Source organism: Chiroxiphia lanceolata, chromosome 20, assembly GCF_009829145.1.
Source record: "Chiroxiphia lanceolata isolate bChiLan1 chromosome 20, bChiLan1.pri, whole genome shotgun sequence".
Lineage (NCBI taxonomy): Eukaryota > Metazoa > Chordata > Aves > Passeriformes > Pipridae > Chiroxiphia > Chiroxiphia lanceolata.
Genome location: NC_045656.1, coordinates 3,214,878 through 3,227,198, shown reverse-complemented (window position 1 = coordinate 3,227,198; position 12,321 = coordinate 3,214,878). Strand labels below are relative to the sequence as shown.

The window sequence follows — 12,321 nt, the reverse complement described above, 5'->3', positions numbered from 1 at the left end:
TCGGTTCAAATAACACATCCAGGGTTTATTGTTTTTTCCATTCCTCGCAGCTAATGATTAAAAAAAAAAAAAAATCTAAAATAAATTACAGAATTAAATAAACACGGATGGATTATTCCTCTCCCTGCCCCGTCCCCGCCGCCCCCCCCAAAGAAAGCGTTAGAAGAGTCACTGGATTTGGCAACAGCAACAACAACAAAACAACCTCTAGGAAAAAGCAGCTACTTGTCAGTGAGTGGTGCTGGGGGGGTCCCGCGGCCTCGCCCACCCCCCAAACCGTGTCCCCCCCGCCGCCGCGCAGCCCCTGCCCTCGCCCCTTACCCGTGAGGCCGCTTCCCCCGGCGCTGGTGGGGGGGGGGGGCAGCCCCCCCTCTCTAGACGTGCGTCGGGTTGTCCAGGTACGGGTCCGTCTTGGTCATGTGCAGCATGACCGTGGGGGCCTTGTAGTGGCAGTGCCCCCCGCCGCAGCTGACCCCGCTGCAGGGCTTGCCCCGCGTCCTCACGCCCAGCCGCCTGTTGCACAGGCTCTGCCAGGTCTGCAGCGTTTTGGAGCTCCACACCCACACCCCGCTGGTGATGCCCACCACCAGCGACATGAAAATCTTTAGCATGAACACGGCCACGGTGGGCACCGAGGCCTCGAGGGAGCAGTTGGCGGCGCGGCGGCCGGGCAGGCGCAGGCAGCCGCGCTCCAGCGCCCGCAGCGTCCAGTAATCCACGTTCAGCCGCTCGTAGAAGTAGCAGACGATGACGCAGGTGGCCGGGACGGTGTAGAGGATGGAGAAGACCCCGATCTTCACCATCAGCTTCTCCAGCTTCTCCGTGTTGGTGCCGCCCGTCTTCATGATCTTGCGGATGTGGAAGAGGGCGACGAAGCCGGTGAGGATGAAGGAGGTGCCGATGACCAGGTAGCAGGAGAGGGGGATGAGGACGAAGCCGGTCAGGGCGCTGACGTCCATGCTCCCCACGTAGCACAGCCCCGTGAGCTCGTCCCCCGCCACCTTCCTCATGGTGAGGATGACGATGGTCTTCATGGCCGGGATGCCCCAGGCGGCCATGTGGAAGTAGCTGCTGTGGGCCTCGATGGCCTCGTGTCCCCACTTCTTGCCGGCGGCCAGGAACCAGGTGAGGGTGAGGATGACCCACCACAGCGAGCTGGCCATGCCGAAGTAGTAGAGGATGAGGAAGACGATGGTGCAGCCTGTGCTCTCCAGCCCCTCCTGGATGATGTAGAGCTCGCCGTTCTCCCGGTCGCAGGCGATGTTCTCAGCCCCTGCCACGGAGCGGATGATGAAGGCCACAGAGTACACGTTGTAGCACATGGAGAGGAAGATGATGGGCCTCTCGGGGTACTGGAAGCGGTGGGGGTCGAGCAGGAAGGTGAGGACGGTGAAGGCGGTGGAGACGAAGCAGAGGGTGGACCAGACGGCCATCCAGATGAAGGCAAAGTCCTTGTCCTCCCGGGACCAGTACACGTCCACCCCGGGGGAGCACCTGGGCGCGCACGAGAGGCTCTTCTCCACATACTGGAACTTCTCGGGGTTGTCGCAGGCCCCCAGCCCGTTGGGACCCCGGCCCTCGGCGGCGGTGCCCGGCGGCCACGGCCGGGGGGCCACGGGCAGCATCCCCTGCCCCTTGTGCGGCTCAGCGGCCGAGGCGTTCTCGGGAGCCTCCATGCACAGGGCGTTGGGGTCGTTCTTGGTGGGCAGCCTGCTGCAGTCGAGCGACTCGGGCCAGCCGAAGTTGAACTGCTCCATGATGGGGACGCACTTGTGGCGGGCCTGCTCGCACATGGGGCGGCAGGCGGGGATGCTGGCGCTCACCTGGTCGGTGCACATGGGCGCGTAGAGGGAGCAGAGGAAGAAGCGCAGGTGGACGTGGCAGCCGTACTCCACCAGCGGGGCGAACTCGTGCAGCTTCAGGGCGGCCTCGCGCTGGCTCTCGTGCCCCAGCAGGTTGGGCATGCGGGTCAGGTTGTACCCGATCCCGCGGCACATCGGGATGTCCACGGGCTGGCACCGCGCCGCGCGCCCCCGCGGGCCCTCCAGCCCCGCCAGCTCCAAGCCGCGACCCCCCACCCCGAAATGCCACAGCACCCACAGGGCCACCCGCAGCCGCGCCGCCGCCATCGCCCGCCCGCCCGCACCGGCCCCGCGGCTGCTACAGCTCCGCCATCGCCCGGCCACGCCGCCCCCGCCGCCACGGGGCCGATCGCTGCGGTGCTGGAGGCGCCGCGCCGGGGCAGCCCCCGGCCCCGGCCCCGGCCCGCGCCATGCGGCGGCGGCCCCGCCGAGCGCCCCGCGCCGCCCCGCGCCCGCCGACACCGGCAGCGCCCGCCGAGCGCCCCCGCCCCGCCCCGCCCCGCCGGGCGGGTCCGGGGGACGGGCGGGACGGGGAGGGGCGGGGGGCGGGACCCGCGGGGAAAGCGCTCCGCCGGGACCCCGGAGTGGGGACGGGGACGCACGGAGAGACGTGTGCGCACACGCGGACACGTGTGCACACGCAGGAACACATGTACGCACACAGGGACACATGTACTCACACGGACACATGTGCACACACAGGGACACGTACTCACACGGACACATGTACTCACACGGACACATGTACTCACACGGACACATGTGCACACGCAGGAACACATGTACGCACACAGGGACACATGTACTCACAGGAACACATGTACTCACACGGACACATGTGCACACGCAGGGACACGTACTCACACGGACACATGTACTCACCCAAACACATGTGCCCACTCAGGGACACATGTACTCACACGAACACATGTGCACACACACGGACACGTACTCACAGGGACACATGTGCACACACACGGACACGTGCACACACGGACATATGTATGCACACACACAGACACATGTACACACACACGGACACGTACACACAGGGACACGTACTCAGACGGACACATGTGCACACACAGGGACACATGTACACACAAGGACACATGTAGCACAGAGGGACACGTGCACACACACAGACGTGCACACACAAGGACATGTGCACACACAGAGACACAGGTACTCACACGTGGACATGTGTACACGCATGCACATAGTAACACACACATGCACATGCGTACAGACACATATGTACATGTGCATGTGTGCATGCTGACACACACATGCAGCGATGTGCACATGCACACACACACATACACACATGTGCACACTAACATGCACATGCCCATGTGTACACACACGTACATACACACCAATACACACATGCACACACTGATGTGCACATGCACACTGACATGTACATATGCACATGTGCACACACACACTGACATGTACATATGCACATGTGCACACACACACTGATATGCACGTCCATATGCACACAGACAGTAACACATGTGCCACACTAACACACACACACACATATTAGTGTGCACACGCACACACAGAGGCACAGACTAACACACACGTGCAGGAGTAACACATGTACACACACACATATACATACTCACATGTACACACTAACATGCCCATGTGTACACACATGTACATACACACCAATGCACACGTGCACACACACAGGCACAGACCAGCACATACATGTACACACACACACACAGCCAGGCCACACACTCCCTGTGGCCCCGCACACCCTCAGGGTGAGCTGTGTGCCCTGGGACACGTGTTCACACACACACACTCCCCTGTGCACAGGAACACGCGTGGCCTCACCGGTGCCCAGACCCGCCAGGTGCTGCCCCAGGGACCCCCCCGTGCCTGCAGGGTGTGGGTGAGCAGCTGAGCACACCTGGGTACAGGTGACCATGGGGTGCACACCCCGGGGCTGGCCGTCCCCGGGGAAGGGGACCCCGTCCCCACAGGGTGACACCCCTGAGCCTGGGGACAGAAACTGCCCCTTCAGTCCTGCTGCTGAGAATGGGGGAACTCACAGCACGTGGCACGCAGAGCGGTGCCTGTGCCCCCAGGGTTGGGGATGTGGTGGGATGGGGGTCCATGGGAGCTGGGTCAGCCCCAGCCCCCACAGCACAGACCAGGAGAGCCGTGTCCCTTGGTGTCACCCAGGGTGGGCACAGGGCAGCAGGCAGCAATGCCGCTGCAAGGCCAGGGCTCTTCCTGGCCAGTGACACAAATCAGTGCGGCCGAGCTGGGGCTGCCAGCGCCGAAAATCTGCTGTCCCACTCACCGGGTGACACATCCAATGCCAAGGCATGGGGAGGTGGAGGTGTAAAAAAACGCTCTGGGGGTGGCAGCACCCCTGGGGACAGGCTGTGCTGCCCAGCCACTGTCACAAGGGGCCACCAGCAGCCTCCCACTCCTGGGAGCCACTTACTCTGTGACATTCCCAGAACCCATTTGGGAGCAGCTTGTCCACTCCAGGGCCGGTTCCAGCAGCGTTCCCGGGGTGTCCTGCAGGACACCCGGCACCCAGTGCCTGGCTGGCGCCTGGGGGTCCGGGCATCCCGCCATTCCCAGGCATTCCCACAGCCCTGCGATTTCTTTAGTAACAACATAACAACCTGTCAGCACGGCCCCTAATCGCTGACACCCGTCGTCCAGGATCCAAACATCCCGGTCTGGAGCTATAGGGAAATTCCATTGGAGCTGCTTATCAGCAGCGTAATGGAGGGGGAGATAAGGAGTCGCCCTGGAATTTCCCTCTAGCCCGGGGCGTCTGAACACTCGGCTCCAGGGCCCTGGGAAAAGGGTTATGGGGGGATATCTGGGGTTATTTGGGGTGCTGGGTGGGCTTTGTCATCTTGGCCACCAGCTCTGGGGTCCCAGAAATCATTGTCCCCTGTACCCGGTGACACGGAGCAGCTTCAGGGACTTCACAAGTGGATTAAGGCCACGTGCACTAAGAAATGGCTGGTTTGGGACATTTTGTGCTGTGATGCAGCTCTGGGGACAGATTGTCACCCATGGCTGAGCTGGCAGCAAAGAGATGGGGATGGAGGTGGCACCTGCGGGATGCTGGGACCTTCCCCAGGGCCTCTCATCCCACCCACCCCAGCCCCAAGGTATGTGTCCTGAGCGGGGTGAAGGACCCAAGGGTGTCACTGCCACCACTCCAGGGCACCCCAAAGCCCAGCTCCAGCCACTGAGGCTTCCTTTTAGGGAACTGTTTGCTGAGAAAAGCTGGGAAGCATCACCTGGAAGAGCCAAAACATCTCTGACCCAGTCGTGGTTGCCCTGTGAGGGTCCCAGGCAGGGGCTGGATGAGACCCCACCTTCCTGGCTCACCCCCATGGAGTGCCCTCCTGGCTCCCAGCTTGGACTGTGAAGGGTTAATGGAGGGGGGGTGTGCACAAACAAATGTCTTTTAATTTAATTTTGCTTTAATATGTAAAACTGTTGCTCTTGGCTCCTGTTACTGCAGCCTGGCCAAGAGCAACACGGGGATTTTCGGAGTCAAGGGGCTCCTTGTCGAGGAGCGTCCGCCCCTCACCTCTGCCCTACACCTTGGGGTGCTCCTCCCTCACCCCACACCCTCCTCAGGTGCTCCATGAGGTGCCCAAGCCCTGCCTGAGCCTCAAGGATCTGCAGTGGGGACAACAAAGGATCCTTCCCGGAGTTTTATCCCGCTCCAGTGGTGGACAGGGGAGCTCTGAGGGGGTGTCACCAACACCCCAAGCCTTGTCCTTCCATTGCTCCACTGCCTGAGCCTGATGAAGAGCGACCTGTCCCCCTGCCCACACCCCTGGGGTGCGCGGGGGTGGCGCGGGGGGGGACAGAGCGGGGGGGGAACATCCCGGCCACGCACAGAAGCCGAGATCTCCAGCGGGTCTGGGAGCCCCCGCAGTGAAAACAAGAACCCCAGGTAGAACAACAGAGAGATTTACGGCCTTGGAAGTGGCCCTGGGCTGCGGATCCAAGATCAATAGCGGGAAGAAAGGACTCTCAGAGCTGCACAGGAATCCTGCCCGGGAAGCGGCCAGGCCGGCGAGCGGGACTGATCACCGGAGCCCGGGAGCCTGTGGTTCCTGGCAGAGCTTTGCCCCATTTCCTTTCTTCCCGTCAACAGCGCCTGAAACCTGTGCGAGAGCCTCGGCGAGGGGAGGGGAACGGGGAGAAAAATCCCCCGGTGTCCCCCCGGGGTACAGAGGGGCTGCAGCAGTGCCCCCCGGCCCAGTCATTGGGGGTCCTGCTGGGGGAAGGGTTTGGGGCACCAGTGATGGAAACAGCCCTGGTGGGAGACAAGGAGGGGGCAGTGGAGCAGGGGAGGGGGTGATGGAGCAGGGGAGGGCGTGATGGAGGTGGGGAGGGCGTGATGGAGGTGGGAAGAGGGTGATGGAGGTGGGAAGAGGGTGATGGAGCAGGGGAGGGGGTGATGGAGGTGGGAAGAGGGTGATGGGGGGGGATGCAGCAGGGGAGGAGATGTTAGAAGGAGGAGCAGGTGATGAAGCAGAGGAGGGAATGATGGAGCAGAAGAGGGGTAAATGGAACCTGGGAGAGAGTGATGGAGCAGAGGGGGCAATGATGGAACAAAGGGAGTGATGGAGGTGGGGAGGGACTGATAAAGCTGGGCAAAGGGTGATGGATCCAGGGAGGAGGTGATGGAACTGGAGAGAAGGAAATGGAGGTGGGGAGGGGGTAACAGGGCAGGGGACGAGACAATAGGGCAGGGGACAGGGAGATGGAATTGGAAGGGGGTGATGGATGTGGGGAGAGGGTGATGGAACTGTAGCAGGACTGTGGGGTCTGTCCTGCTCAGCCTTGGCCAGGGCAGCAGGACTTGCTGCAGGGTGGTGAGAGGCTCCGTGCCGGCACTGCCCTCACCCCTGCCCTGCCGAGCCCCCAGACCCTCGGGGGTCCCAGTTCCTCCTGGTGCCACAGGCAGGGGCTGGGGCAGGGAGGGGAAAACCACCTCTCAAGGACAGGTCACTGGCTGTGCCCAGGGCAAGCCAGGGCTCTGGGCACCCCATGCCCTCCCTGCCAGCCTGGAGGCGGGTGATGGCACAGCCCTGCAGGGATCCGGGCGGGATAATTTTCCCTTCCTGAAGAATTTCACAGGAATAGCTGCACGAAAGGCCAGCGGCTTCGATTTCAAAGGGATGCCAGTGCCGGGGCCGGATGGGCTGGCAAGCAGGTGGAGGGGTCCATCCTGGGAGCACCCCACGGGGCTGTGGGCTGGCACCCACCCGACCGGGGGGGCAGCTGAGTCTTGCCCCTGCCACCCTCTCCTTGGGGACACCGGGAGCACCACCAGGAGCGATCCTCAGTCCTGAACCCCTCCTACCCCGGGCACAGCCCTGTGTGATGCCAATGCACACACACGTGCACAGACCATGCCCACCGTGATCTCTGTGCCCCCAGCCACGCTCCTTGCCGTGGGCAGGTGCAGTGGGGAGGGAAGATGGGGAATTTTGGGGACAGTCTCCAAACAAGTGGGGGGAGCACAAGTTGTGTCCCCCTGGCCTCCGGTCACCTCCTGGCCTTGGGTCCCCCGCAGGTGTTTGTGGTGACAACCCAGCCCATGGTGCAAGGACACTGTGGCAATGGCTCAGGGACAGGAGGTGACATGTGTGACAACCCAGGGATGCTCACTGCAGCCTGGGCACCCTGTCAGCCCATCACCCCACCCTGTTGCTGGCCAACACCCCTCTCTGGCCATGGCCACGGGGTCCCTGGGCTGTGACCTCCCTGTCCACGCAGCGGTGACATGAAGCAGGTAGCAGACAGGTGGCACAGGGCATGTCCCCACCCCCAGGAGCCCTGGGAGCCCGAGGGACCAGCACAGGAATGGGGATCCTGTGGGACTCAGGGCACGGGGTAGGAGGGCAGTGGGTGCCCTGGGGGAGCCCCGGCTGGGAGAATGAGGAACGGGAGGGGACAGTGCTCATCACCCCACCTAACCGAGAGTATTTGAGGCTGGTGAGGGTGGTGGCAGCACAAGAGGCTGCTTTCAGCCCCTGGTGGCACTGGGACACATGTCCCCAGCGGTGGGAACGCCCTCCCATCGAAGGGGAACCTGGACTGAGCCATGTTCTGTCCTCAGCCACCTCGCTCAGCCCTCCAGACCCTTCTGGGGGAGCACAGGACCCAGGTGAGCCTCAGGAACAGACGTTCACTCTGAGCCCCACTGATGGCAGCAGCTGCAGATTGGAGCAGCTGCCTGATGGAGGCAGGGGCAGGGCTGGAGCTCCCTCCCAGCTGGCTCAGCCCCGGGAAGAGCCGCTCATCCAGCCCCAGGCCGGGCCGTGGGGCAACCGTGTGCCCCCCCCCAGCTGATCTTCAGTGCCCACTCCCGTTCCTGGGCATCCTAAGGACGGGCAGAGGAGGCTCCGTGCTGCTCCCAGACAACACCCCAAGCCAGCACAGGAGCCCTTTCACCCGCAGCCCCGCTCGCCCCCCGAAGTGAAGCTCCTTCCCCAGGACGCCCCATCCCGGGGCGGTGCCGGCCCCGGGTCCCGGGGCACAGACACACTCGGCCCTTTCTCCTGCTCGGCGCTGGCAGGAGGCTCCATCGCCGCACAAAGCGCCTCCTTGTTCGCCCGGCCCCGGGCCGGCTTGTGGGGAATGGCAGGGAATCGCCTCCGTTTCCTGCTGGAGTTTTATTACATTCACCGTATAAATAAATAAATACGATCCCGGGGAGAAGGGGAGAGCACGGGGCAGGCTGGAGCCAGGCAGGACGTGGGCTGGGGCTGAGCCCCGCGGCACCGGGGCTGGGGGCACCCCGGGAGGGGGCAGGGGATGCCCCACGGCAGCTGTGTGCCCGGGATGTCCGTGTTCCCTCGGCCCTCGTGCCTTTCCAAGGAGCAGCTGAAAGCAGCAAAATCCAGGAGGCAGCTCTGCAGCCCCGGGGCTGCTGTAAGTGCTCAGCCAGGGACTGTGGGCACCAGCCCCGCTACTTGGCTGGAGAAGAAACATCCTCCCAGGCAATTTGGGGAATGTGGGAGTCCCCTCCTGCCCTGCCACCTCCCCATTCATTGCTGTGCCACCCTTGAATGATGCCATGGGCCAAGCACCCTGCACCAGTTCAGGTTGGTGTGCCTGGACACGGCCAAGGCATCCCCTGGGAAGCAGAAGAGTCCCTGCAGAGCTCAGTCCCAGCCCATCGTGTGCCCCAGGAGTGGGAACAGTTCTTGGAACCTGCTGGAAATGCTTTTATCACCCCAGTGACTGGGCCAAGCTGCCCACCTGGCTGCCAAGTCCAACCACAGGTCTCCAGTCCATCCTCACTGTCACCTGCCACCAGTCTGGGTGCCCCACAGCCACAGGGGCTTTCACCAGTCTGGTGCTGTGGTTCTCCAGCTGCTTGGACCCAGCAGGAAGAATCCTGGCCCTTTCAGGGCTTTCGGTTTGGGTTGGTGTCAGCTCCTCCAGCCCAAGCACAGGGAGCAGCTGGACTGAGTCTCCAACACCACTGGAGTGTTTGTCCTTTCCCTGTTTCTGGACAGAGTTGCTCAGTGCTGGGAAATGCTGTGTTACCTTTCTTCTTCTCTTCCCAGGCCCTGGACACCTTCTAGTGGGTGGCATCCCAGCCCATGGCAGGGAGTTGGAATGAGAGGATCTGTAAGGTACCTTCCAGCCCAAACCATTCTAGGACTCTGGGATTCTATGAAACCAACCCTTCCTGATGGTTCCTACCCAAGGCTGGGTCACTCTTGCTCTGGACAAACCATCTGGCACTGGCATCCTCCTCCCTGTGCTGGTTCCTCTGTGAGTACCTCCCTCTTCTCATCTCCACATGGAGCACACTTGGACACCATCACCTCTCACCTGGCCAGAGGAGCAGCTCCAGGAGGATGTTCCTCAGCTGAATCTCTAACTCACCAGAGAGCTGCTGCAGTGCAACAATCCCATCCCCACCTTCCCTGGCCCCTCTCTGGAAGGAGCTGCTGCAGGTGAGCCGTGGCAGTAAGGACAGGAGTTACTCCAGACCCTCATTTCTCAAGGAACAGACCCTGACATCCCAGCAGGGCCAGCTCAAGGGACACAGAACTTTGACGACTCTGGGGCAAAGGATTTTCAGCCGTGCTGGAGGTGGACCCAGAGCCCTCCTGCCCCTCCCACCACCTGCAGGGTTTGGGTTCATGTCCAAACACGGGATTCCTGGTGGATCACTGCTCCTCATCACCCCATCTGATCAGATGGGCTCTGACACCCCTGAGGGATCAGCAAACAACCCTCCCCTGGCTGGCACCCACAAACTGGGAAGCCTGGACACAATCCTGATCTCCCTGGGGGAGATGGGATTTAGGCACAGGGGATCCAGACCAGCAAAGAATTACACTCAAGGTGACCCAAGTGTGTTCCAGGCAAAAGATGTGACCGCCTGTAGCCCTGCTTGGATCAGCAGGGAACACCCCAATCCCCCGGTCACCCGTCCCTTGGGCAGCACTGGTGAGTGCAGGCAGGAAGCTGGAGGGGTGCATCCCACCAGGGAAGGACTTTGCACTGGAGTAGCATCAGCGTGACCTATTTCTAGCTTAAAAACACCCTAATGCGCCAACATCTCTGAAAAGACTCAAGAAAACAAAGTTTAACCCACAAAAAAAATAAAAGCAGCACCATGGTGGGAGCCGGTTGCTCCCTTTCTTTTCCAAAAAATATTTTCACAAGATGGGGCAGTGCCACGTCAGGTCCGTCACCATCATCATCACGGCACCAGGAGCTCAAGGCTTGGAGTGGAAACCCTCAGGTATGTCAAACAAAAACACGGTTCCCCGTTCGCCGGCTAATCCTGTTCTCCTCCGGGGGAAAAAAACACAAAGCTCCCAGATTTATTCAGCCCAACTCAGCACTTTTGGGTTTTGCTGATGGTGCCTAAATATAGTTCGTGAGAAACAAATAATCTTTCAGGGATTTCTGCTCCCCCTCGTGTCTCCAACCACCTTGTTTAAAGGTCAGTGGCTGCGGGGAGGGTTCTCGCCCCGCTGGCATTGCTGCCCTTGGGCAGGAGCCTGGAGGTGAGGAAAGGAGCTTTTGGATGTGTCACCAGGGTTGTGAGGTGGGTCACAGCAGTGCCGGGGTGGGCTCTGGGGTGGCTCCACTCTGTCCCTGTCCCCAACTCCAGCCTGTCCCTCTCCTGCCCCCCGAATGGCACCGACCCCTCAGGCGTGTGCCGGCAGCTGGAGGAGATGGGGAGGGCAAAGGCTGTTTTTGGGGAAGTCAGCAGCTGGAGGTGACATCCCTGGAAGTGTTCATGGACAGTTTGGATGGGACTCTGAGCAATCTGGTCTAGAGGAAGGTTTCCCTGCCCATGACAGAGGGTGGGACTGGATCGTCTTTAATGTCCTTTCAACCCCAACCATTCTGTGATTCCATGATCTCATGCCAGAGTGGCACCAGACCACAGGTCCCAGCTCCCTTTGTGCTGAGCCTCTTCCCCCGATGTTCAGCTGCGTGTTCATGCCTTTGTCCTGTCCTGGGGTACCCCTGAGTTATCCTTTCCCCCCTTCTCCATCCCTAATCCTACCCTGTTCCATGGGCAAAAAGAGCCAAGGGCAGGGAGCTGGTGATGGCCAGCAGAGCCAGGAGGTCCCACCAGCCCTCCAGACTCCCAAAAACCAGGGCTGGCAAAACCAAACATGCCTCCATGTCTCCAGCAGAGCCTGACCTGAGGGAATGCCACATCCCATGGGCTGAGGGAATGTCACATCCCATGGCCCACCGTGGCTGCCCGAGGGTCGTGCTGGCAGCACTCAGGGCAGAACCCAACCAGCCTCTTGGCTGGGTCAAATCCTCTCTGCTCACGGCTCCCAGCAATCCAGGTTTGCTGCAAATGCCCCAGAAGCAGCAGTGAGGTGTCTGAGAGGGATTTGGGATGTCTGCATGCTGAGATGGGTGGCCTTGGCTGGTAGCAGGGAGGGCAGCATGGTGGCAAACCCTACCCCAGCCCTGTGCTCCGTGTTCTGATGGGCTCCCTGGCACCTCCCGAGCATTCCCATCCCGTGGAGGTGCCTGCCCATCCTGTGGGAGCAGAAAGTCCAGGCAGCTGCCTGTGGTGCTGCCCTGCTTCCCACCAGACCCCTGTCCCCAACCCACCCTGGGAGGGAACAGTCCCCAGCTCCATGGGGGTTTGGTGTGTGCCACGTCTGTAACCCCTCCACAGGCTCTGCCCTAGCAGCAGGTCACGTCCCAAACCCCTGCTGGCCCCACTCCCCTCCCCTCCCACCACATTTTCCACCCTCACTGCAAATCTCCAGCACAGGAAAATGTGAGGCCATGGAAAACCAAGCTGGCCCCTGTCAGCCAGGCCACCTTCCTCCTCCTCCAGCCCCTTCATCTCTCAGACCACAGAGTGCTCAGCTCTGGGATCTCCAGTGTCCCACCCCAGCCTGTTCCCCACTCCCCCTAGGCAGGACCC

The 12,321-nt window shown here is 61.5% G+C and overlaps 1 protein-coding gene across 1 annotated transcript; it reads right to left on the bottom strand.

Annotated features, from left to right (window-relative positions):
- Positions 1 to 2,129, bottom strand: FZD9 (frizzled class receptor 9). Its single transcript, XM_032707629.1, has one exon. It carries the CDS (start codon positions 2,127 to 2,129, stop codon positions 375 to 377), a length of 1,755 nt encoding a protein of 584 aa, XP_032563520.1. The 3' UTR covers positions 1 to 374.
- Positions 2,130 to 12,321: the final 10,192 nt, after the last annotated feature.

Coding starts and splice junctions, on each gene's coding strand:
- FZD9 (XM_032707629.1), bottom strand. CDS start 2,129: ATGGCGGCGGCGCGGCTGCGGGTGGCCCTGTGGGTGCTGTGGCATTTC.